Below are 27,558 nucleotides of genomic sequence, written 5' to 3' on the forward strand. Positions count from 1 at the left end.
TATCTAATGTGGTACTTTATTAAATTAGATATTTAGTTTGATTACATGTTTTGCTTATTTGTTGGTGTATATATGTATATATGTGTGCATATCATAATTCAGTGAAGGAGCCCTCTGGTTTATACTTTCAATATTAATGTTAATAATTAATTAATTAATAACAATACAATATTACTTGGCTCACATTCTTATCTGTACTCTCCTTATAACTACATTGATTTGCTTTATTTCAAATGTTTGCTAAAATATACAGCAAGTAAAACCAAAATATTTCTACCCTTTGGATCCAAATGGGGCCATATTCATAGTAATAACTCAAATTTCTGGCTTTGCTGATTATGCAGAAACTCAAACCCCTAAAGAAGTCTCCCCATATAGTTTGGGCACTTACTGAGTGCCTCATATGTACCTATAAACCAATGTCCCAGTCCCAGTCCTCCTGTGATATTTGCAGTGTTCTTCTTTACCAGCCTGGCCCCCATATGGAGCGTCTCTTCTCCCCCTGGCACCACCGGCTGGTACCACTGTTGACTGGTCCTACCTAAGGATGCCAGTATCCTTGCCAGAGGTGATGCCCCTCAGTGCTCCCTGGGCTGCTAGTCCTCAGGTGTTGCTGTGGTTGGCTCAGCAAGGAAGCATAGAAATTGGTGTTCTCCCCTGTTCTCTGACTCTGGCTCCCTGCGGCCACTGAGGAGGGGGGAATTGCAGCATCTACTTGGAAGCCATCTGGAAAACAACAATTTCAGCTTCTGCCCACAAAGGCTCAAAGACAGTCTTTTGAATTGAGCCGACGCCATTTTACCAGCTTATTGCTTCTGTTTGGCCTTATATCTCTTCTTTCTCAAAGACACTTGCCCATTCTGCTCCACTCTTCCTTACTGACAAAAGTAAAAGTTTATACCGCACCTAAGACCTGACTGGATCCAGTAACTCCATATACTCCATCAGACATATACCATAATTGTCAATAATCTTTAGACTCAGCTGAAATCAACACCACTAAAATAGTAGTGGAGATTAAAAATTAATAATGTCCTCTCAAATAGCTCTAAGGTAATAATAAAAGTCAAATACGTCTGCAAGGCAAATAGTAAAAGAGAGAAGTCTAGAGTGACTCTCCATTCCATTTCCTGCCTGTTTTCCACTGCCCAAAGTAATCACTTTCAATTTCTCAGCAATTTATTTTTTTCACTTAACCCTGTATCTAAATATTATGCTTACACTGTCAACTCTTGATTTTTCCATTTTATGCATCATACACTAACTTGTCACTATGAACAACAGGAATGTACCTTTCACTTTCTTCCCATTATCCCCTTACAGAAGTATAGTCTATTTCCCTTCCCTTCATTTTCCAGGATAGTCATATGGTGTTTGCTTATATCAACATTTTGTATTTATGTCCTTATGCTTATGTAACTATTCCCAGCCATGCTCTATAGTAAATACATGATTTTCTTTACTTGTGTATGTCTTGTACTTTACATCAAATCAATTTCTTCATTTTACCTTTGCTTAGGTTTCTGTGCATCAATCCTAATTTGACCTTCAGCTTCTGCTAAATATACATACCCTTAATGTATTTTAAGCTCATTAAGTATTCTATCATCTCCATCTTCTTGGATTACCTTTTCCAGATCAATATGTCCCACTCCATTCTGGACTGACTGCTATCTTGGTCTCTTGTACTGCTTTTATTCTGGAATATCCCTTCACTGTCATTTTTTGTTTCCTTAATTAAATGTACTCTTTTAACACCCCCTCTTACTTAATGAACACATCTAACAGAGAAAGGAAATATGTGACATGAGTTTGTGGTTTTTTTAAAGATTTATTTATTTGAGAGAGAGAGAGAGAGAGCGTGCGCGCATGAATGGGGGAGGGGCAGAGGGAGAGAATCTCAAGCGGACTCCCTGCTGAGCACAGAGCCCAATGCCAGGCTTGATCTTATGACCCTGTGATCATGAGCTGAGCCGAGACTAGTAGTCCAACACTCAACTGAATGAGCCACCCAGGCACCCCCTGAGATAAGTTGTTCAAGAACAGACATGCCTGAACATGTCTGTATATCCACTCACTTAACTGAAATTTTGCTGGATTTGGAATTTGAGGTTTAAACAATTTACACTTCAGAATTTTGAAGTCATAGCTCCATTTGGGAGAAGGAACTGGAAGGTGGCCCCAATTTTCTCCATATATAAATTTACATAACCCTACTGTTTTCACTAGAGTACTTCTCTTTCCATTTTGCCTAATATCCATAGTCCACAATCCTTTTGATGGAGGGGAGGAGATCTGTAGTCTTAGGTGCCTCCTAAATACACTTGGAAACAATCCTACTGACGGAAGTTTCTCCCTCCTGCTCCATTTGCAGAAATTTGTGGTGCTAACACTACTTGAGCCTTTGGTGGTATACACATGTGGCGTAAATTGGATTTCTTCTCTGTTTCCCTACCTGCTACATTAGGCTTCAGATGTCATACATATGCAAAATTAGTTACAACTAGTAAGCCAATTCCTACTCTTATTACTCTATCTTTATTGCCTCCTCTCTATGACTGTTGGTGTCTGCCTCTTGATTAATTCCTTTATTGCTAGTGTAGTGGAATTGAGAGGAAATGGAAGTAAATTTGTGTATTCAATCTGCCATGCCATCTTAAACAAAAGGTCAATATAGCTTTCTGTGCATAACATTTTTGTTTTGAAAAATTGCAAAGTTACAGAAAATATTCAAGAATGCTACAATGAACATTCTCATGGCTTCAGTGTAAACCGACTGATAATAAATTGCCATATATGTGCCAGCGCTGTGTGTGCGTGTATGGTCCTATCTGTTTCAAATTGCAATAAAGATACTTAAAATAACTTTTAATTGGAGGCTAACTTTAAGATGTACTAAATAACTATCATATGTCCAATTTTATCTTCATTAAACCAAAGTGACATGATTATGATAAAGAAATTAGAGCTGTTTTCTCATTTTATGAAATGATAAAGTTGGAGTAGACAATTTTTTATAGTCTCAATTAGCTTTCAAATTTTATAATTCTATGAATAATACATCACTTACAATTTTGGAAATGAAATAAATTTGAGTAAAGACAAAGTTATGGAGCAAAATGTCTTATTAAAAGGTTTATTTTTCTACATAAATCCACAATGGCATATTGCTTATAATTGTTTAAATTTTGATATTTATAATTTATAAATTACACCTGTGTATGCTCTCTAAATCCACACTAATAATGGATGACTTAACTTTGGGTCACCTTATACTACGTGAAAATAACTGCTTTTGTATAGATTATTGTATTCTAGAACTAAAGATCAAAAGTTAAAAATCCACAGTATAAGCTAGGATTCAATATCAACTAACTTAGCAGGAAATAAAATCAAATATTGTCCATATTACAAAAGAGAAAACACTAATATTAATTTTATATGCATTTAATTCTATAACATTTTCCATTTTAACAAAAGTATAGTCTTTTTCACTTAATTTTACTTGAGCTAAATCACTTTAAGAATATAATAGCTGCATTAATGTCTTTTCATTTTTAATTGATTCCGTTGAATGAGAGTACATTTTCAAAATTATGATCAGCACCATTAATATCGTGCTATAAAGAAATTTGAGTTGAAATGATGGTGTTATTTATTAATTTTTTATAGGAAGCTTTGATCATGGCAAGTATGGACCATCCACACTTAGTCCGGTTATTGGGTGTGTGTCTGAGCCCAACCATTCAGCTCGTTACACAGCTTATGCCCCATGGCTGCCTGTTGGATTATGTCCATGAACACAAGGATAACATTGGATCCCAGCTTCTGCTTAACTGGTGTGTCCAGATAGCTAAGGTAAGTGCCCATCACTTCCCATGGAAATAACTCCCCTGGCTTTCTTTCTCCCATTCTAGAACAGTATGGATATTGAAAACATGTCTAGTCTTTTAATATACTTAAATAAAATAAATTACTTTGCTATATTGGAAGGTATATGGAAGTTTTTGCATTAAAAGCACAGATTAAACACATGTTAAACATCTTTGGATTATTTTACTGCTAATTGTGTTATATGGACCAGATGCCAAAACAAATAGCTTACTGGTCAGGAGAAAAAAAAAAAATGTTATACCAAATTTGATTGGCTTTTTAATTTTTTTTATATAATTTAAATAACAAACAAAATCCAAGAAAGCCAAGATTGAATTCTGAATTGTTCCATTTTTAGAGGATTTTATTAAGACGGTATGTACATTCAGTTCTCAGTATTACAGATCATCAAGTTCTAAATATTTTCCTAGACATTTTGATAATTCTCAATTAGTCTTTAATGGTTGGGGTGTTTTGGTACAAGGCATGGCATGTGACATACATAAGGGAAGTGGCATGGATCTCAGCACCTGGGGTGATGGGGACATGGCTGTATAGTGGGCTAGAGGACACCTACTGCCCTCTATAGGACTGTGGTTTTTTCCCACCAGAGTTATGTGCTCTTCCAGTTTTTCAGAGGGGCCAAAATTCTGGATTTTTTTTTTTTTTTTATGTGACTTCTCCAAATTTAAATCTTGGCTCAAACTTTTCAATTGTTCTGGAAGCCAAACAAAGCGTTTATGTCCCGCTGTCCACCAGTGTGAAACTTCTGGTGTACATTTTTTATATTCAAAGAACCCATTTATGATTATCTATACCAAGAATATTTCTTGAAAATTTTCTCCTAGGTAAATAGATCTGAGACAAGTTTTAATTCTCTATTTCAACTTTTATTTACATCAAAATTTGACCTAATGTTTGGTTAATTCTACAGATATGTTCATCTTTGCATTTGTATAATATAAATGCCAAAATGTTAATTTAGTAATTCTAGGCTATTTCTTTTTACAGTCTAAGAATGAATGAAAACTCATTTCCCAAAGTAGAAATGTTAACCCCAAAAAATTATCTGAGGGAAAAGCCCAGTTTAGTTTTATATACCATAAATCTCGTTATAGTTTCCTTATGGACCATTTTTATAATTTTTTGACAATTATATAACAAACTCACAACTTAGAGGATTTTTTATGGTAATGAAGTTTGAAATACAACTCTTCAAAAACTGATTTACATATCTAAACTTCTATGAATTATAAGGTGAGCTAAACAGGCAATAGAAATTTTCAAATCATCCTAGCACTATAGATGAAAACAAAACTAAGTTTCAAATTCCTTTGCTGTTCTCTATGTTTCCTGCAGGTTTCTTCATAATTTAGGTTTTGTCCTTAGGGATTCATGACATTAATATATCATTTATGCAAGGCTGTACACCCTAATAATAGAAACTACTTTGAGTTCCCAGAATAATCACACTGTTTTAAACCATTTTGCCTTTGTGAATGCCAGCCTTTCTACTTAGAAATCTTTCCTCATAGCTTCTTGATCACATAACATGATCTTTTCCATCCATCAACACTGATTGGGCTTCCTCCCCTTACAGCACCTTCCCTACTCAACCTTTTTCTCCAAACAGAAGCAACTTCTTCTGCTTCTGTGCTGGTTTTGGTCATTGGTATCTTGAACACATTTTTATTATGTAAATGTTATACTATGTGTTTATATAACTATCTGACTATATGGCAAGTTTATTTAGTCATTAACCTTTTAATAAATACCTGTAGACACCTTCCATGTGTCAGGTATTATGCTGCCTAAAGTGTTCAGGGGCAAATATCATGGACGTGGGCCTGGTTGTCTTTAATGGCGTAACAGTCAACAGATAAAACAATTAAGTATAGGATTATACTTAATTCTTTGGTTCAGATTTTGAAGAAAAATAATTACAGGAGAGACTTAAGGCAGACCCTATTGAGTCCTAGGAGAGAAGAGTTTGCTTATGGGAGGAAAATTTAGGCAGATGAAAAATTCCACAGGAACCGTGTAATTTATCATCCAACTGGGACAATTTTAGGAGTGAAAGAAGGCTCTATCACTAGTTCCACCAAGACAGCAGGCACACCAATGTCCTAAACAGAACCAGATGTGTGGTAACCCTGTGTGGCGTGAAAAGTTTGGATTTTTTTATAAATACTCTGTAGGTATTGAAGTATTTTATGTTCTAATGAGATCATGCCGGTTTATGTATAGAGGTGAGATCAAGGCAATCCGAGAATGGAAATGAAGCTACCAGTCAGAAGTCTGGGGGTAATGAAAATAAGGAGAAGTAAATAGGATTAGGACATATTTTTAAGATAAATATAGGCATCTGAATACTGATCAGTTGTGGGGGAGTATGGTGCTGCTGTTTCCTGAGCTGGTGAGGACTGAGGGATTGAACATGGTTGTAGAAAAAAATTCAAGAGTTCAGTTCCAGACATGGCAAATTGCAAAGGTTTATCGAACATGGCAGTGAAACTTTCAGTTAGGTAGTTGAATTTGGTTGGGACTCTCAAGATAGACTGAAGAGTTATAGGTATTTAAATATATAGGAAAATTTGTGATTACCTAGCTACTAACTCAGTCTGATTCATATTTCTTCCTAGCACCGAAAATTGGTATAGTAGCCATTCAATAAACATTTAGTAAATATTTTAACTCAAAAAGAAAATGAAAAAATCTATACATCTTTGTCTTTTTTCCTACTTCAGGGACAGAATTGTGTAGTGGAAACAGCATTAGGATCAGAAAGACCTACATTAGTATGTTGGTGATCATTTTTAAGTTTTGTGAGTTTGAGTAAGTTAGTTTTTGAATTTTGTTTCTCAGTGTATTAAGAGTTCATAATCACTACTTTTTATTTTTTCTCATTTGCAAAATGAGTATAATGGTATCTACCTCTGGTAGGCTGAAACTCCCTGCCCCCAAAGATGTTAAGTCCCATCCCCAGCATCTGTGAATAAGTTACTATACATGTTAAAAGGGAATGTGTGAATGTTACTAAATTAAGGATCTTGAGATGTGATTATCCCGGATCATCCAGATGGGCCCAATGTAATCTAAGAATCCTTATAAGTGGGAGTAAGTAAGATAAAAAGATGGGAGCAGATCTGGAGTGATGTGCTTTGAAGATGGAGAAAGGAGCCACAAGCCAGAAAATAGAGTCTACCTCTAGAAATGAAATAGATTCTCTCTACAAGGTCCAGGCCTGCTATACCTTGATTTTATTCCAGTTTATAAACCAATTCAGGACTTCTGACATCCACAGCTGTAAGAAAATAAATTTGTATTGTTTTAAGCCATTAAATTTGTGGTAATTAGATACAGCAATAAAAAACTGATATACTTCCTCACAGTGGTTTGCAAAGATTAAATAAAACAGCCCAATGTAAGTTCTCTGGCTCAGCTCCTAGAACATGGAGTGTTTAAAAACAATCTCCTTTATTAGCTATAGGTTGAAAGCCTCAAAACAGAGAATTATTTTTAAAATGTCTGCAAAATATGAGTAAGATGGTCTTAGTAAACACAAGTACTTTACAAATCACTATTCCAGTCAAGAAGGCTCATGAAAGTAAGCATCATAATTGCTCCAAGACCCACTTTGCTTTTGGCTGCATCCTTTCTTTCACTGATAAAGCTGGAAGGATAGGGGATAATACTGTAAAATGACAGATTTTTCTTTGTGTTATAACATTCTATGGAAAATACAACAGTAGGTAGGAAAATAATAATTATAGCTAACATCAATCAGCTCTTTCTCATAGCCCTGAGATCATGACCTGAGCCAAAATCAAGAGTTGGACACTTAACCACCTGAGCCACCCAGGAGCCCTTAGACACTTGAGATTTAAATCACAAAGGAGAATATCTGTGGTTTTTAGGAAAGATTAATGTATTTATTCATCTAAAAAAAATCAAGTTATAATGTAGCAGGTACTATCCCAAGATCTAGGATTTCAAGAAAGAGTAAGTCTCTCTATCATAGTTTTTGTATTCTACTGGGGGAGATAGATAAAAAAACCAAGTAAACAAAAAATATTGCCTCAAATGGTGACAGATGAGAGACGGTGCCATCCATTAGTATTTTAGGGCAGAATTTAAAAGGAAGTAGTACTCTGTTCCTCTTTTAGTTCTACCATTTATCATCTGTATGACTTTGGCAAATTCCTTAATATCTCTAAATCTGTTTCCTCATCTATAAAATGAGCAACAGCCTCCATTCGTCCAGCTGTTGTGATGGTTAAATGAGATCATACCTTAGCTTTGAACATTTGTTACCAAAGCTTTAGTACTTAATATGTCATTATAATATTAAGTAAAATTATAATACATTATTTAATATTTATTATCATCAAAACAATGTAGACATGACTTCTACAGAAAGGCAGTGTATGTAACAGAAAGAATATCAAGCATAGAGAAATACAATCTGGGTATAAATTCTAATTCATAGTTGTGAGAACTTTGAGACCCATTTTTCCGTTTTGCTAAATGAGAATACTTGTGCTTATATAAAATGAAACAAAGCTATGTTTATCAAATTTGAATTAATAAATAAATAGGAGCAACTGATATTAATCTGAAAAATTAGAAGGTTCTACAGAACAGGAATATATATATATATTTCTTTATTCATTTTTACTCATTTATTATATTCCTTTATTCATTTGTACTCATTTATTATTTTACGCATGAATATAGCAAATTTCCTTTGAGACCCTACTATGATTATAATGGTGAAGGAAAACAGATTTTGGAATTAGAAATATCTAGCTTTGAATCCCAACTATCAATCATTAGCTGTAAAATTTTTGGCAAGTTTTTTAAACTCTCTCAACTTCCTTATCTAAACATCAGGATAACAATATTTAGTTCACAGAGTTTTTATAACAATTAAATAAAATAATAAAATATGTCATTATATTAATATATTGCCTAACACATAGTATTGCTCAATAAATATTGGCATTGCGGGGTTTTTTTTTGTTTTTTGTTTTTGGTTTGTTTGTTTGGTTTGTTTTTTTTTAATCACACAGAGCAGTGTTTGGGCCAGCCATTTCAGAAGAAGATTGCTATACCTTTGTACAATTAAAGGGTTCACTTGAAATTTTTTTCCAGGACAAAATACAAATCTGCCCTGGAGAAGTTTTTCCATCATTAACCCCATGTTAAATGAAAGTGAATTTGATCTGAGATAACAAATTAGGGGAACATTACATTAATTTTTTTTCTAAATTAAAATTATTCCAGCTTGGTGCTGACCTATCATCGTTGGTCAGAAATTCCATTTTAAACATGTATTGGGAGGTCCCACAAGGATTCTTCTAGGGATATTAAAGAATCTGATGAGAAATATATGATGCTCCAGGGAAGTAAAAATCAAAACCACAATGAGATACCACTTCACACCAGTCAGAATGGCTAAAATTAACAAGTCAGGAAACAGATATTGGCAAGAGTGTGGAGAATCCACACTTACGTGGGAATGCAAGCTGGTGCAATCACTCTGGAAAACAGTATGGAGGTTCCTCAAAAAGTTGAAAATAGAGCTACCCTGCGATCCAGCAATTACACTACTGGGTATTTACCCCAAAGATACAAATGTAGTGATCCAAAGGGGCACCTGCACCCCAATGTTTATAGCAGCAATGTCCACAATAGCCAAACTATGGAAAGAGCCCAGATGTCCATTGACAGATGAATGGGTAAAGAAGATTTGGTATATATACACAATAGAATACTACTCAGCCATAAAAAAAAAAAAAAAAAAAAAAAAAAGAAATCTTGCCATTTGCAACAACGTGGATGGAACTAGAGGGTATTATGCTAAGTGAAATAAGTCAATCAGAGAAAGACAATTATATGATCTCACTCATATGTGGAATTTAAGAAACAAAACATAGGATCATAGGGGAAGAGAGGGAAAAATAAAACAAGACGAAATCAGAGAGGGAGACAAATCATAAGAAACTCTTAATCATGGGAAACAAACTGAGGGTTGCTGGGGGAGGGGGTGGGAGGATGAGGCAACTGGGTGATGGGCATTAAGGAGGGCATGTGATGCAATGAGGACTGGGTATTATATAAGACTGATGAATCAATGAACTCTACCTCTGAAACTAATAATACACTATATGTTAATTAATTGAATTTAAATTAAAAAAAAAGAAACATATGATGCTTCGCAGACAGGGACAGTCTCTACTTTTCTGACCTTCATAATTGGTACATAAAGTCGCTCCTTGTTCAGCTTCATGGAAACAGAGCTCTCCAATCTCTAGTATCTTAAAGTAGTTTGCTGTGTATACAAAAGGAAAGGAAAGCAATAGAAAAATTACATGGAAAGGATCCAGTCCAGAAAAGTTACTTTGTAGAGGTGGTGAATGTTTAAGAAAAATTAATATCAGAACTTGTTGAAATTTTGGCACAGCAAGGAGCCCTGGAAGATTATCTCGTTCAGTGATTAAAAAAAAAAAAAAATGTTTAAGGCATGCAATTGTTTTAAGTGAAATCTTATACTTGAAAATCTAAACAGATAAAACCAAGCTGTAACTACAGCAGCAGATAGCATTGAGAGGGCTTCTTGGGACTCTGAGGTTCCTGGGGTCTTCACGGAGACCAGCTTGAAGACCATCTGATGAGCTTGTGTTGAAGATGGGGAAACTGAAGCCCAAACGGGCAACAGAGTCCATTTAAGGCCACAGTTCTTCTTAGTCACAAAGCCAGGATCTAAATGCATGTACCACCCTGGCCCCCCTGGTGTCACCAGACACCCCAGCCTAGATCAACTAACAGCCAGCACCCCTTCCCCTGGCTCTGTAAGATTTGTGGATTCCTTGTTTACAATTGGTGAAATAACTGCTACAGTATTAGTTAGTCTAACAGATCATATGGCTCTTGTGATAACTTTTAAGTGATGTAATGAACTTTCTCCCTATAGAATATTAAATGAGAGGCAGCTAGATTTTTACCTCCACGTACTTTTGTGTTTTCAGTTTACCTTCCAAGGGTTTCTTTTTTTTTTTTTTCGAATCTCTCTTTTCCACCGATAGTTTTCCCTCTCCATCTTTATATCAGAAAGTCTAATAACATTGCAACCTCCCAAATTGGTGATAAAGCACCTGGCTGAATTTGAATCGTATTTATCCCCTCCCTGAAACAACCTCATGCTTTCTATTTATGTGCCAAGTTCTCATTGCCTGAAAGGAGGACAATATAAAAGGGGTAGTAAGGGATAAGAGAGACTCTCGAATGTACCAGATGAAAATGAAGTTTATTGATGCAGTTTCTAAAGCACAGGTCCCAGAATTGCAATGAGGCCTTAATTGTTTCCTGGGGTTTGCATGAAATATGAAGGCCTCACAGTCATTGTAGGTTATTTCTTGTCTAACCTATAAAATAGCAAGCTTCCCTTTTGCTTTGCTTTGCCCGTGGCTTTGTATGGCATGCCGAGCAACTCTAATTCAGCTTGGAAGTTACTCTATTGTAGAAATGGCAAAGTTTTCATTCAGTTACCATACACATCCAGAAAGTAAAGAACTTAATTTCTTTACTGTAAATGTATGCGTTAGCTAGTACTTTTAACGTACTTTTTTTTTTTTGACAGAAAAGTGAAAGCTATGCAACCCAAATGGTTTAAATTGTACTTCATGTGTATAAAGTGTTTGCAATTACATCTATTAGTCACGACTATGGGAAGCTTGGTATTGTAGCAGCTTTTAGGAGCATAGTGATTTTCTCAAATGCAGATTCAAAGTAGCAGGACTGGTATATCTACTTTATGGCTCCCCTATGGCTTTTGTTTCTAAAACTGTTGAGTTAGACGGGTGTTATAACATTGCTCTCAGGAAGTTGTGATATATATTCATGATCTTTTAGATGTATGCATGCAATGCCATTTTTCCCAGATTTCAAGATGTTTACAGTAATTCAGAGAGATGGGACTTGCCTTTTGCTGCACAGGGGAGAAACAAAGGATGAGGAGCTCAAATGATTTGGCTGAAAACAGAAAAAACATATTGAGACTGAGGGCAAAACAAAAATTTACTTCCTCTACACCTGCCCAGTTCCTTCTCCAGATAGTATTAAAAAAAACCAAAAAACCAAAAAACAAACAAAAAAACTTTTTATTTTGAAATAATTGTAGATTCGTAGAAAGTTAAAAAAAAAATTAAAGAGGGTTTCCATGTTGCCTTCACCCAATTTCCCCAGTGAGAGCATCTTGTATAACTATAACACAATATTGCAACTGGGAATTTGACATTGGTACAATCCACAGAGCTTATTCAGATTTCCCCAGTTTTACATGAAAACTGTGAGCATCTGCATGCGTGTAATTCTAAGCAATGTTATCACATGTGTTGATTAATATAACCACCACCACAGTCAAGATACAGAACTATTTCATGACCTCATGCCATCCTTTTATAACCACACAAAAATTGTACTCTCAAGTCTTGTTGAGATCTGTATTTGTAATAATGACTTATTTTTTCAGACATTTTTTGAACTTACTGTTTTTAATACATTACAATGGACATATCATACTCTGAACACTAAGTCTAATTCTAGCATTAATAATTTGGTAGAGTTTTACTTCAAAGGATATCCTCCATAGATTTGCACATATAAATTCTAGAATAGTGGCTGTAAAGAAGAATTGGGTTCTGTGTTATTGACCTAGGAGGGACGCAACAGTCAAAATGTAGTGTTAGATTCTCTTACAATTACTTAGTGGGAACATCTACACTCCTACTTACCATAAGAAAATGATTTAGCAGGTCACTGGCTGCAGAAGAAAGATAGCCCAATCAAACCCAAAGGGCACAGAGCCAGAAGAGAAGAAAATTAGGTTAGTAATGAAGACAAAAAGAGAGAAAGCAGCTAAGGTTTTATGTCAATCTTCTACCTTCTGAGAAAATTCAAAATTTAGAATAATGCTAGTTAGTATTATACATGATGAAATGAATATACACAGCTTGTATGATATTATATGCATGTGTGTGTAACAAACATAAATAGATACATATTATATATAGCTGGGTTTTTTATATAACTTTAATATAAATATATTAGTGAGAGGAATTTATATTTTAAATATAGAATAATTCTATGTAGTTGAAATTCCACAATATCCAATTTAATATGTATATATGGAAAAGAGCATAGGATGGGGAGATCCATTATTTTCATGATTAGAAATAATAGGCTAAACACTATTTGTACAAAATTTCCCTATCATCTAAATTTGATGAATTAAGAAGAGCTTGCTGGCAGATGTTTGTTATTTTTCATCAGGCTAAGGTGAGAGTGGAACAGAATATGTGTGTAGTTGTGGAAAGGAAGGGTGAGCTGAGTGGTTATGAGCACATAAAAAAAGAGTGGCTATGGGTCAAAGATTTTATCCTTCGTTAAGAATCCTTTTCCTTAGCTCAGTATCTACCCCATCACAAAGTGAACAAAGGATGAGCTTAATGACAGTCATCTATCAGCTAGCCACATTTTAAGCTTCAGGATCCCGTTATTCCCAATGCTCCATGCCTTGACAAGGCTAATTGTATAATTACAACACTACATCACCCACTCCTGGTGCACTTTCACTGGCAGGGACCAGAACTGGGGACTCTGATGATTATTGCCCCAAGCAAGCACATTAGCATGAATATAGTTTACTGATGGGGCTGCTCTATTAGAAACTAGTATATAAAGCTTAAGCCAAGGATTTTGTCATGAAGTCTCTTGTAGATTAAATGTCAGACTGAATTGAGCTTTAAAATCAGAATTATTTTATTTTTTAAAACAAAATGAATGATTCCCCTATATTTTCATATTCTTTCTAGTATGTATGTAATTGCCAAAGTTATTATGCTAAAATGAAATCAAGTTTATAAGCCTTTCACCAAGGATGCATTAAGTGCTAAATAAAATAATATCCTTAAGCTAATTCATATGTAAGGTTAAAGAATTCCATAAAAATATAACCAATATGGGTCAGACAGAGAGATGGGACCAAGACTGTTCTTAATCTGGGTGCTGGTACTCAATTTATGAAATATAAATATATTATCAAAACACTTTAAGAGTCTAGTTATTTATGTTTTGCTTTAAAAATTTCCGATGGCTACATCTTTAAAGATTTGGCACATCAAGTCAGAGCATCAACCTGAAATGACTCTGTTTCTATTACAGACTGGAGGCATGTATGGCAATCCCTAAAGCAAGAGTGTACAGCCAAAGTCCCTTCATTGTGGGGTTGAAATTTTGCATGAATTGCCCCTAGTCCCTGATATGCAACCAACCTTGACTGGTGCTGATCAGAACTTTGTGGAACAGGTTGTCCTTGCCATCCTTTGGTTTCATGTACATTGACAATGACAGTTCACAGCAGTAACAGTAATAGAATAACAATCAATGATATTATCACTCTTATTATTGTCCATATTATTCCCATTGTACATGAAAACGCAAGACTTAGAGAGGTGACTTGTTCAAGGTCATGTAGCTAATGAGCAAGGAGGTGTTTATCTGGCACAGTCTGCTCCTCAGCTTGACCTAAGCATTTCCACACACTGGCTCTCTCAGGGCCACTGTATTGTACAACTCCAGGGCCAGGGCAAGGCAGTGATCTCAAATGGATCATACCCATGCCTAACTAGGTTTCCATCTTAATTAGGTAATTGAAGGAAATACTTCTTATTTCCCATGAGAAACAGTAAAATTTAAAGTATAAAAACTGACCTACATAGGGTACCTTGTACCTTAATTTTGTGGGGAATGTGGGAGAGCACACTTATGGATGTCAGTATAATGACTTGATTACTTCTAGAATCACCATCTTTGACAGCTACTCTTGTTATTATCCTCCAAAAAATTTTTCTATTAAAACATAATTAAATGGGCTGATAGTTTATTCCATTACTACCTTTACCTGAGAACATGCTAGGTATGTGACACTTACGGACGATCATTATATCAAAATGTCTCTACGTAGTGGGACTTCAATCGTGTAGCTTCTTACAATAATATGCCCATGCTTATTGTCCTGTTACAAGTACCCATTGTCTTTTTCACAGCTGCCCCAGGGTATCTGACCACAAATTCCTCACATTTTCATCAATCACTGAGGTAGTAGAAACCTTTTTCTTTCTTTTTTTTTTTTTTTTTAACTTGCATTCCCCAAAAGATTGGCTTGGAAAAACGTTATTGAAAACTTCTTTTAAATCAGATTCAAGATATTACAACAGTGCCTGCTAGAGTCTGTCAACGTTTCCATTATAAACCTGTATTTTCCAGGTTTATTACTTAGCTGTAAAATTTTCCTGTGGACTGTGATACAGAATACAGAATTTTAGCCCAAAGCAATTTTTATTATCATCGCTCAAATACTGAGATTTTTCAAGTTATGATTGTTTTTAAAAATGCCACAAAAATCAAATACTTTAGGGGACACCCATTTTAAATCCTTTATAAAATGCAACATTAAAAGTAATTTGTTCCTCATAAGAAACAAAGAAACAAATAACTAGACTCTCAAGGCCTGAAGGGGAAATTTTGTGAGCCCACATGGATTTATTTCCTTATGATTTGGGGGCTAATTTGATATTTAGATTGAGATTTTTAATATTACTACAGTAAGCTTTCAAGAAATTGGCACCATATGGGTCTGAAAGAAATTGGATTGTAGGCAAGGGAGAATCACAATACAGATTGAAAATTCAACCCACAGAAACAGTATTCTCAAAGCTACTGATGTTGCTGCCTTTCGAGATAGTGTTGTGTTTTTGTTATGTTTTGTTTTATTTTCCCTACTGGTGAGTCTTAGAAAGGCTGATAAACAATTTATAAACTGTTAAAACATTGGGTGGACTACCAGAATCAGGAATTTTATCAGCAAATCAGCCCCCATTACAACTTAATTGAATTTCTTGTCAACAGAAATTGCTACATTGGAAGTTCTAAATTTTTCTATCCCCAAAATACATATAACACTGGCAGGAAAAATTATGGATTCCTTATACTGCCAGTTTGCTCTTCCACATCTTTAACAGGAAAGTACTACATGGGTGTACTCCTCCCTGTTGGGACTGAATGAATTTAAAAACTTCTACTTTGGGTGAGATAAGGCAGTTAAATTAGGTGTACTTTATATCTTCAAAGAACTGTTATTTCAGGATTTAAAAGGAATCACTCCTGAGGGAGTTCAGTTCATTAATAATTCTAAAGCACTTGAAAACACATTCTTGTGTGTGTAAAGAGGGAACCTGTATTTAAGTATAACAGGGGAGAAACAAACCTAGATAGAAGTTTTATTACTTTGGTCACTCTTAGTCAAAGCTACCAAATAATGTTCCCAATTCCCTAAAGTAGATGGAATAAAATTGAAAATACAAATTTTTAGGACAACCTCTGACTTGCTTCCTGTTTTCACTAATATATAAATATAATGATGGCATTCTATTAAGTTCTATCTATATCTTAGCAAACATGGCCTGGAGGATAGGAGGGGTAGGTGTGGAATCATTAGACTTCTTACACTAGTCATAACAAAGTGACTTTACATGTGTATCACTGGCAGGCATAAAAGGTGAATTCAAATTCTTTATAAATTGAAATTATGAAAGCAAATTAAAGGTGTTAGTCTAAATGCACATAGATGTCAGAAGGGACGTTGCCATTGAAATACGGGCATTTAAGATCTTTTGCTAATTTCTTTCTAACCAGGAGGCCAAACTGCAAACATCTGAATAAAAGGATGCAGGGACAATGCTTAGGAGGCTACTTAAACATTTGCATGAGAGATAAATGATGATCTAAACAAAGGCTATGTTTACTATGTCCCTCTCTCTTTTTCTCTATCTCTGTCTCTGGGTCTCTCTGACTCTCTCTTCTCTTTCTGTTGGAGGCATCCTATTCACTACTTATTCACCTGATAGCCTTCCCAGCTTGGCTTATGTATCATATTGAATATTTAGAAGTATAGTCACCCAAATTAGCAAAAAACATCTAGTTAGTATTTATCCCCAAAGACACAGAAGTATAATAGAGCCATAAAAAGAGCTTCAACAAGTCCTGCGAATCACACATGGAATGCAGTCAGACTAACAGGGAAGGAGAGAGGAATGGAAAGATTGGGAGGAAGTCAGGATCCCAGGAGCGCCTTCTCCCTTCTCTTCCATTTGACAGCGTCACAGCCAGCAACCCAGAGCAAAGAGGTATTTTTCCTTGACTGTTTTAGAGGAAGAGTGTCTTGGGGAAGCCACAAAGGACTGCTTCATTTTGATGCCCCAGCAATCAGGCATTGAGGGAACTATTCTAGCAACCTGCAGGCCATGTGCTATGTTTGTCTTTCTGCCTAAGGCACTCACCAATTATATGTGCTATAAATATGTATGCCGATCGATCTCCCTTCTGGAGGTGAGAGTAAAGGACTTGGGGAATGCTTTCTGTGCTCCACTTTATTAAAGAGGATGAAGAGTTCCTAGGTGGAGTGAAAGTAATAATCTAAGAAGAAACCCAGAAAATCAAAAGAATCTAAGTCATGGGATCAATATCAATATTAAAAAATCAATAATAAAAAAATGTGGACCCTCCCTCCACCATGGATCACATCCTTAAATTTGGTTCAGTTAATCTTTCTAAAATTCAGTCTTCTCATTTGTAGAATGGTGCTAATAGAAGTACTTACCTGATAGAGTTGTGAATGTCAACATAACTCACAGGTCAGTTAACATATGTAAAGAATATAGTTTAGTACAAAGGCTGCTGGAGTAAGGGCTTAATCATGCCTTCTACTTAGAACTTGATGAGCTTCACAATGATCATACTGATGAAAATGATATATTTAACAATTAAAACAAACTAGTGTTGAAAAGAAAACAAAGAAAATATGCATCATTGGGATTATAACAACTATAAGCATTAGTACTTATTTCATTGGATAAGGACCTGATGAAGAACATTTTCTGTGCTATGGATTCACAAAACCAGTTGCAACAATAACTTTGGTACTCATTTAACCCTTGCTAAGGAAAAGGGAGGCTACAGGATATGAAAAGAACACTTACTAGCATGCTGTCTTTCTGGATGTATAAGAGAAGACCAGTCAAAGCAACCAAATTTAACTGTATGTCATGGTGAAACAAATAATACCGTTAAAATAACAGAGCTGTATCTTCAAGACTTGGACTTTGACGTCTTGAATAGGAAATTAAAAGATAGTCTATGGAGACACAAAATGCACTTTGATTTCTTCTTCTTATTTTGAAAAGAAAAAAGGACTTTGGAAGTGAACAATTAACTATATAGATGGAATCCAAGAGCAGATTTTAACTTCTTTAAAAAATTTAATGGCTTATCAAAACTCTGGGGTCTTGATGAAGAAATACCCTATATCTTTTGAGAACCAAGCAAAATGCATTTAACTGGAAATTCCTATTTTTGACTAAAGAGACTTAAGAGAAATACCGCACGGTACCCGCCACCGCCCCCCCACCCCTGAAAAGGAAAGTGCAAGTGTACCAGTTTCTTCAATATAATCACAAAAAAGAGGCAGAAAGTTGACCTTTCCTTCCAGAAATGAATAGTAAGTAATGAATAATATGTATGTATGAATACTAAATAATATAAAGATTTAAATCCATACATGTATAGATTTAAAAGAATAATCATGAAAAAGATGCTTAAAATCTTTTGCAAAAAAATTATTCTCCAGAGATCCTGTTTAGGATTCAAAGCTAACTATACTACATCACTATACAATAACACTAGTAGTGTTTCCACTAATGGACTAGTAGTGTTGTCCACTATAACACTAACTATATATATTTCTCATGTCCCAATAACTCTGCAGTGGAAAAACAAAACAACACACAAAAACAATTTTAAAAAACTTTTCATTTATCTAACCAGATAGTGAAATTGCTCTCTTAGAAATAATCAGTGATGAAATCCAAAGATAACTTTCCAGTTCTTATCATAACCTCTCTGAAACATTCATCAGTCTGACCTCTTGCAATTCCTTTTGCTTAAAAGCTTTTTGGGGAAAAAATATTCTCCAGTGACCCTATTCAGGACTCAAAACTCAGTTTAAATGCCATCCTCTCCTTAAACATTATCCAGTTCCTTCTCTGCTCCCACCAGATGTTGGCCCCCAGCTGGATACTGTCCTAGGATGAAAACATTTCATATATTCCATTGCATTGTAGTTATTTGTACAAATTTTTCTTCTCTACCAGACTATGATTTGTAAAGAGTAGATACTATGTATTCTTCAAGTTTGTGGTCTACCAGCCAGCACAATATTTCCTGCAGAGTAAGTGCCCAAGAGAAGTATATAGTGAATATATGCTCTTATATATATAAGCAGGTGGATCACAGACAATATTTAGGGTGCAGGTATCTTTACAATAATACTTAGGGAATGGATAATAAGCAAAATGAGCTTGAATTGTTAATAACAAGGCTGTAAATTTGATATTAGCCGTATCTCCAAGACTTACTAGACTGGGACTTCACAGGCATTTTGCATGACTTATGGATATTTCAAGGATGTGTACAAGAAAACAGCATATAAAATCAAGGTCAAGTGATGAAGCCTGGCACAAACTTGAAAATAACATTGGCACAAAGGCTACAGAGCAGAATGAGTTGAGGCTATGTGAAGTGCAAGTAGTGAGGGAAAGCATTTCCTCTTCATGATGCCTCCGTCTTGGGGAGGATCATCTTCACACTGGGAAGGTTAGAGTAGACATAGGAATAAGGCACTGAAACAGACAGACGAAGAGATATACTGGGTCACTTAGTCCTTTAAATGACTTCAGGTGAATTGTATTCCAGAGATTTGTAGTGTGCTCTTGGAACCCTAACTAGAATTCCTGAAGTATTACGGAAAGCAGGAAGGGGGCCAGAAAACGTTAAGTGTGTGAATGATTAAAAAAAAAAAAGTTTTAAATTCAGACTATGAAGGCAAACTATATCTGAGTCACTAGTTAATAAACAGATGGTTCTGACTACTTAGGTAAGGAAAGATTGCACAAACAGACTCAGCTGTGCTCATTTAAAACAAATCAAAGCCACAGGTTTATTAGATGGGTGAATCAGAAAAGTTCTACAGACAACCTATCTCTTAATCTCAGCAAGGTATTTGCGAAGTTTTTACAATTGAGAAGAACATGAAAAGTTGTGGGATAATTAAGATTTTTCAGTGCTGACGTGGTAAGAATAATCTTACCAAATAGCTTTGATTAATACACCAACATCAACCTGGGTGACTGTGGTAGTGTTTTAGAGAATTTTATTCTTAGCCCCATTAGGTCAAATGTTTGACTGATTACATGGGTGAAGACATAAGGTATACTTTAAATCAGATAAAGCTGGCAGGGGTTGATAACTTTTTAGATGACAAAATCGAGGGTTCCTCCATGTGTCTGGAGTCAGTACTATGATAAAGTGAACATAAAATTCAAATTCTTATACTTTGTTTCATATAATCTGTGCACACAGTCACATGGGGAGAACTGCTTCAACAGTAATGCATATTAAAGAGTCAATGGTTCTTAACTGCACAAGAGTCATGAACTCAAAATAATTTAAAGGAAGCTTATAGGCTTTCTGCCCTAAAACATGCACATATTCATATTCACATTGAATACATAAGGATCACAGATTTCCTGGACATCACACCTGGTACAACACACGTTCTAAGAACCCCAGATAAAGAATCTTTTGGTAGGAGTACCTTGTTGCGGTACTTCAAAACACTATTTCACACTTGGCACTCCTTAACAAATAAGCAATGTCCAGAATAAAAGGGTTTGCTGGCCTTCTACAGATTGCATTCATTAATACTATGCTTATTTCTGGGTCAAATTTAGGTATAATGAAACTAGACTGGTGAATAGTCAGAGAACGTTTTCATATGAGGAACACCTGAGGAATTTTATAGCCTAGGAAAGACACCCCCAATAAGGGATACAATAATTGTCTTCAAGATTTTTGAAGAGTTGTAACTTAGAAAAAGAGTAAAATTATTCTGTCATCTGAAATTTGAAGGAAAAAAAGGCCAAGGGCATAAATGACAGGAAGGCCAATTAAATCTTTACTGTATAAGGAAGATACACTTAATACTTGGATTCGTGTAAAAATAAAATGGGATGCTTCATAAAGTCATGATCTCTCTGTCAGTGGAAGTATTCAGAGAAAGTCTAGATTATTTCCTGCCCGATCTTTTGTGAAAGAGATGTCTATAGCAGAGAAGGGATTACTGGATTATCTTCAATGCACATTTCAAGTTTAAGATTCTGTGATCTACTTACATATTTTAAAGAATACTAAGTGACTAAAAAGTTCATGATTATTTTTGTTGAGGAGAACAGTATACAATAAACCAGTATGGATACCCATTACTGATGTTTCTGTATCTGCCTTAATTTATATCTATTACTCAGTCTTTATTTTCATTAAAATTTCTCAGATTGTATTTTGAAAGATCATGGTAATTTTCTAATGCAAAGTAATTTTCTAATGTAATTTTCTAATGCAAATGCACACAGAAAAAAAAAATTTTTTTTGTTTTGTTTCCCCTGTCAGAATGGAGGCATTAAATAAAAAAAATCTCATATTTTAAAGAAGTGTTTTTTTTTTTTAATTGGAGAAAAAAGAAAATTAGAGAAATTTACAGAGAAGTTGCCTTGGTATTATAACTCATTACACATTGATAAAATATGAAATGAACTTCCATTTGACTTGCGTTTCATTACTTTTCTTAAAGCCTGTAACTCAATTCAGTCTTTGTTTTATGTGGTACAGGTATAAATTTTAAATTCACTGAAGAATTTTTAATGTTGAGTCGGACTTTGATGTTACATTTGGAAGCTGTATTTATCTTGATATCAAAGAATATACTTTAAGGAAACATACTTTCTTCAACCCCCTTCTCTTTTTTCCTGCATAGAAGCTATAGTAACATAAAAGCACCTACAAATCTAAAGCTTTCTTTTTGACAAGAAATGATTTAAAAATGAGGGGCCTGACTTAAGAAAGTGAACAATTTAACGTTTTATACCTCTAAGAAATGCTTTCCAAATTCTCTTATGCCTCTCCCTCTCTCATTGCAAAACTATATGGTTTTAAAATATCCCTCCTCTTAAAATTTTTTAAAAGAAACACTTTTTTACTCTTTTGAGAAATTTCAGCTAATTAAATTTCCAAGCAAATTGAGCTTGACATCTGACAGAAATTACCTTTTATATCCTTTGTTCTGTTTATGAACATCATCATTAACCATCGTAGTAAATGGAGAAATACATAGCATCTTTACCATTGAACTAGTTGAGAAAATGGTGAGACCCTTGAGAATGTCAGGATCTTGGTACCCAGAAGTGGGTACAAACTATTGGAAAAATTTGTATCTCTTTAATTTTAGTTTTAAACTAACTTGCAGTGTAATTTTATTTTTTTTAATTTTTTTTAAAATATTTTATTTATTCATTTGAGACACAGAGATACAGAGAGAGAGAGAGAGAAAGCATGAGCAGGGAGAGAGGCAGAGGGAGAGGGAGAAGCAGGGTCCTCGCTGAGCCAGGAACCCGATGTGGGGCTCGATCCCAGGACCCTGGGATCATGACCTTGAGCCGAAGGCAGACGCTTAACCATCTGAGCCACCCAGGCGGCCCTGCAGTGTAATTTTAAAAAGCTAAAGAAAGTTTCACTCTTTAAGTACATACAGTTTCGGGTATTTCATCTTTAGACTTTAATGAAATTAGCATTGCTACAACTGCAGAATAAAGAAAAACTTTATCCTTAATATGAAAACTTCCATCACAGAGATCTTCTTCCTGCTCTACCATATTTGGTTGGGAGGAGGGCCAAGGGAGAGAGAGAGAGATGGTGTTATGGTACACCGTGAGCCAAAGCACCCAATGTTCATAGGGATTCTCCAGGAACCCATCAGAGCCCTGCGAATTCAGTTAGCTGTAGGCCAAAGTCATAATATGAGGGTATATATCTCAGCTCCTTAGTTCTTTATTTCCCCCATTCTTTGATGGCTGGCTTCTCTTTGATTTTCTTCTTTCCTGCTTATTTCTTTATTTCAAGAATTCTGCAGCTATCTTCGCTGATAGTGTATTTTTCTTCCTTGCCTTCTGGATTCTTACTCTGGCTGTCCCTGGTACTTTTCATCTTCCTATACTATCCAACCATTCTCTCAGGCATCTCTGGACTCTAGGTCCAGAGAGCAAGACTTTTCTAAGGCTTACTTTCCAAGTTATGGTTGTCCTTGTCTGAGGACCTGTCTCTTCCCCAGTTACGGGCACACAGAATGTCCACTGCCTGAGTTGAGGGGACCTCAGCTTTCACAATCAAGAGTTTGTTGGTTGGTTGGTTTGTTTCCATATCCAATGGCCTCTATCCACTAGTTTTAACAAAATAAATTATAATACACTTAAAGTCCTTTATAGGTGCAGATATGGGAAATGATGGGAATGTGGAAGGGGGAGTAATTTCATGATCATGCTGAACAGATTGATTCCTAAAACTTTTCCTTTCATCTTAAGAATTTTAAAATTCTAGAATGTAGCTGATTTTCTGTTGGTATTCATTAGTCTCTTCTCCAAGGTACTAAAGCCAAAAGAGGGTAGGAAAGAAGAATCACTTTTCAAATGTCAATAATAACGATCATTCAACATTGTAGGGGTGCCTGGGTGGTGCAGTCGGTTAAGTGTTCCACTTTTGGTTTTGGCTCAGGTCCTGATCTCAGGGTCGTGGTATCAAGCCCTGCATCAGGCTCTGTGCTCAGTGCAGAGTCTGCTTAAGATTCTCTCTCCCTCGCCCTCGGCCCCTCCCCCCACATTCTCTCCCTCTCTCAAAAAAAAGAAAGAAATCTTAAAAAAAAAAAAAAATCATTTAACAGTGTATAGTTTAGAAATATTAAATATGGCCTAGACCTCAGTCTGTATTTCCAGTCTACTTTTCCAGTATAATCTTGTAGTTTGTTAAACATTAAAAAAGAAGAATGATAGATCTTCAAAAATATGTGTAGTCCATTTAAGATCCATAAATGCTGCTTAGAAAAGCATATAATACCACAATTTCTATCAACATTCTGAGGATTCTTAGCTTAGCTAATATAGAACGATTTCAAAATTTTTTAAAATAATTTTTAATTGGCTAGGAACTTCTGTACTCTCACTGGAAATAAATTCTGTAGAGAGTCCATCTGAATTTGGGAATCCAGATATTACACTTTCTATACACACACATATTTTTTCTCATATGGTTTTCACAATAGCACTAGACAGAATATGTTATTTCCTTTGTCGATATAGAAGAATTTAAGCACAGGGGTGCCAAATTATTTCTTAGTTCACTTAGCTAGTTTGTAGTATAACTAATACTGGCACCTGACATTCTTGATTCCAAGCCCGGGGTGTATTTCAATAAACATCCATGAACATTAATTTGGTAGTTGAAAAGAAATTAAAAACTTAAAGTCAAAAAGAGAATAGAAGATAGGTAGGAGTCCATTAAATATAGTTCTAGGAACTCCTCATCTGTCAGAATCAAAGATATTTTACCAAAAGCAAAGTATTTAATCATATAGTTATGTTCTCAGAATAAATATATTTTTTTTTCCCTTTCACCACAGGTCTTATTAAGCCACAAAAGGTGCCACATACTATAGGTTTACAAAAGAGGCTCTTAAAAGAACACATGCATCAAATTTTCCCTGTTGGAAACAAAGGCTACTCGAACAATAAACTCCTTAACTGATTTCAGTAACACACAGCTTCTAAAAGAAGAGAGTCCAGTTAGAATGTGTATTTTCTGGATCGTTATTAGAGGCTGCATAAATTTCCCGAGTGATGGTAACAATAGGAGGACCAAGGTTAGCCTGTTAAATGAAATGTGAGCGATAACCGGACGGTTCCGAGTGGCTGCGGGCAGTTTTAGGTGTCCTGCCAGCGTTTAAACCCACAGGGTCATTTGGCAGTCAGGTGTCATTGGTCACCTCTCTCCCTGTCTCCCTCTTCCCATCTGTTTTTGTCTAGCCTATTTGTGTAAATTACCTCTCAGTATGCTGCAGGACTCAAACTAGTCATGTATTTTCCTCCTACTCCTTTGTCCTTTTCATCCCTGACTGCTCATTTAGACTTACGCCCATCATTTGACCCAAAATTTAGCATAAGAGGCAAGATAATGGTAGCAATTAATATTACTACTGTTACAAAGCAGCATCCCTTATGACTATGGTAAAAAGACCACTAAAGATAGTATAATAAATGTCAAAGACATAGCTGCCACTGGTCATTTCCAATCATGATGATTATCATCACAGGCCAAAATGTAATGATGCCCTTTAAGAGAATGGAGAGTTTATGTAATTTTGTGCAGACAATTTCTAAAGTTAATATCCAAAAGAGATTCTTGAAGGGACTGCTATTCCTCATAACAGCAAGACCTTTTAGAGAGGATGAGAAAAATAAAATCTGCCTTTTCCTGAGTTGACCCTGCCATCTACTAGCAAGCTGAATGCCCACTTCTCTATTATTCCAAGGCATAAGTATACCTTTGAATTATGTCTCAATGCTATGGAAAAAGGCAGGAGTCTCAGTCTGGATTACTCCACCAGTATACTTCCTGCACAAAAAGAATTAAGAGTAAATAATTGTTTATATGATAGCAACGGATAACAAGGAATTCCTACTTTGAGAAGGATTTAAACGGAAGGGATTCTTTGCTAAGGGCAGATAAGAATAAATCATGGCAAGTAACTCTGCAGCTGCATTTTCAATAATGATGAATAATTAGTCATGTTGGAACAATAGTTATGGGAGTACACTATTGATATCTAATTCTAGTTTACATGAAATCATAGAAAAGTCAATTTTCTGAGAACTTTCCACTCTTTACTAATCATGGGCACAAAGATATTTGGCCAGATTTATTGCATTTGTCAAGTTAAGTAGTTTTTATGGCCTATATGACTAAAGATTTTAGCCCATATATTTTTAGCTCACTGTTAATTTGTCATATATGGATGAATTAAAAATAAAATGTGAACAGTCATGCACTGCAATGAATTAGCCTCCATTTTTCTTTTAATTTTTTAATTTTATTTTAAAGTATCTTAATGTTAGAAAGTCCCTAAAAGTAATCTAGACTACTCATTGAATACTTTAATATCCACTGAAATGACTCGGTAAATAGGTTGTCAGGTTTATACTTAGACATTTCTAGTGACAAGGAACTCAAAATTTCTGAGGCAGATCACATATTTGGATAATTCTGAATATCTGTCTATCAATATCCGTATATACATTAAAACACATTACTCAGTATTTGCCAAATGATTTTTCCTTTCCAAAATCTAACTTTGTTAAGATTTTTACATATTTAAAATAATGTAAGGATTATGGTTTTCAGTTCTTTAAAAAAATGAGAGCCCTATTAGGAAAAGTGCTTAAGAATAATGATAAAATATCTGTGCAAACATCCATATTAAAGTAACAACTGAGCCTGAGGTACAATGAGAGGAAATTTTAAGAGACACGGGCAAAAATTTGTACATTTTATTCATAAAAACAAAATAGTGAATTAGCTATATATCTAAAAAACAGGAAATATCTAAAAGAGAGGAAATTAATTATGGTACATATCTGGGGAATTTTGTGAAGCAATTAAAAGTAATGGAGGACACCTATATATTACTAATATGGAAAGATCTATATGACTTTGGAATCGGATAACATACAAATTAAAAAATAAGGGAAGGTACTGAAAAATTTGTGTGATCTATTCCCATTTGTGAAATAAATCACTATATTAAAACTGTTTCTAAAATCTACATTCATGCAATTGGCATACTTTTCTGTACTCCAGTGGTGTAGAGTGTACATACAGCCTTCCTCCACATAACCTGGCATTATTCACCAGGATGTTTAGATAGAACCCCTGAGAGAAAAATTGGATGATCCAAACTAGTTCAGCTCCACTTGGTGCAGACAGTTTAGGGAAATAAGATAGTGGGGGTCTTCACCTGCTTCCCAATCCCTACTGATTTCATCAGAACTGGAAGTTGCTGGGTGCCTAGGTGGCTCAGTCATTAAGCGTCTGCCTTCGTCTCAGGTCATGATCCCAGGGTCCTGGGATCGAGCTCCGCAGGGAGCCTGCTTCTCCCTCTCCCACTCCCCCTGCTTGTGTTCCCTCTCTTGCTGTGTCTCTCTCTGTCAAATAAATAAATAAAATCTTAAAAAAAAAAAAAGAAGAAGAACTGGAAGTTGCAGGGGAGAAAGGCAAAACCTTCCCTTGAAAGGAAAGCTGGCTGAAGACTAACCTTCAGGGAATATGGGAGTTTTCCAAAGGTAAGTTAATAACAAAATGAGCAATCAAATTAACTAATATTTAGTGAACCCATGCTAAACACTCTACTTGCAATAAGAAATGTAAAGCCAGGGGCTTCCTGGGTGGCTCAGTCTGTTGAGTATCAAACTCTTGGTTTTGGCTCAGATCATGATCTCCAGGTCCTGAGATAGAGCCCCATGTCAGGCTCTGCGTTGAGTGTGGACCCTGCCTAAGATTCTCACTCCCTCTCTCTCCCTCTCCCTCCCTCTCTGATCCTCCCCTCTCCTGCTTGCGCGTGCGTGTATGCACTCT

The 27,558-nt window shown here is 35.4% G+C and overlaps 1 protein-coding gene across 5 annotated transcripts in view; it reads left to right on the forward strand.

Moving 5' to 3' along the window:
• The window catches only part of ERBB4 (erb-b2 receptor tyrosine kinase 4), a 1,092,681-nt gene that overhangs the window by 933,953 nt on the left and 131,170 nt on the right, over positions 1-27,558 (forward strand). For all 5 annotated transcript variants that reach the window (XM_032402964.1, XM_032402981.1, XM_032402953.1 and 2 more), the window contains one exon: positions 3,673-3,858. In XM_032402964.1, coding sequence (XP_032258855.1) covers positions 3,673-3,858 — 186 coding nt within the window. The remainder of the gene's footprint in view (positions 1-3,672; positions 3,859-27,558) is intronic.

Source organism: Phoca vitulina, unplaced genomic scaffold, assembly GCF_004348235.1.
Source record: "Phoca vitulina isolate PV1807 unplaced genomic scaffold, GSC_HSeal_1.0 scaffold1, whole genome shotgun sequence".
NCBI classification, from domain to species: Eukaryota; Metazoa; Chordata; class Mammalia; order Carnivora; family Phocidae; genus Phoca; species Phoca vitulina.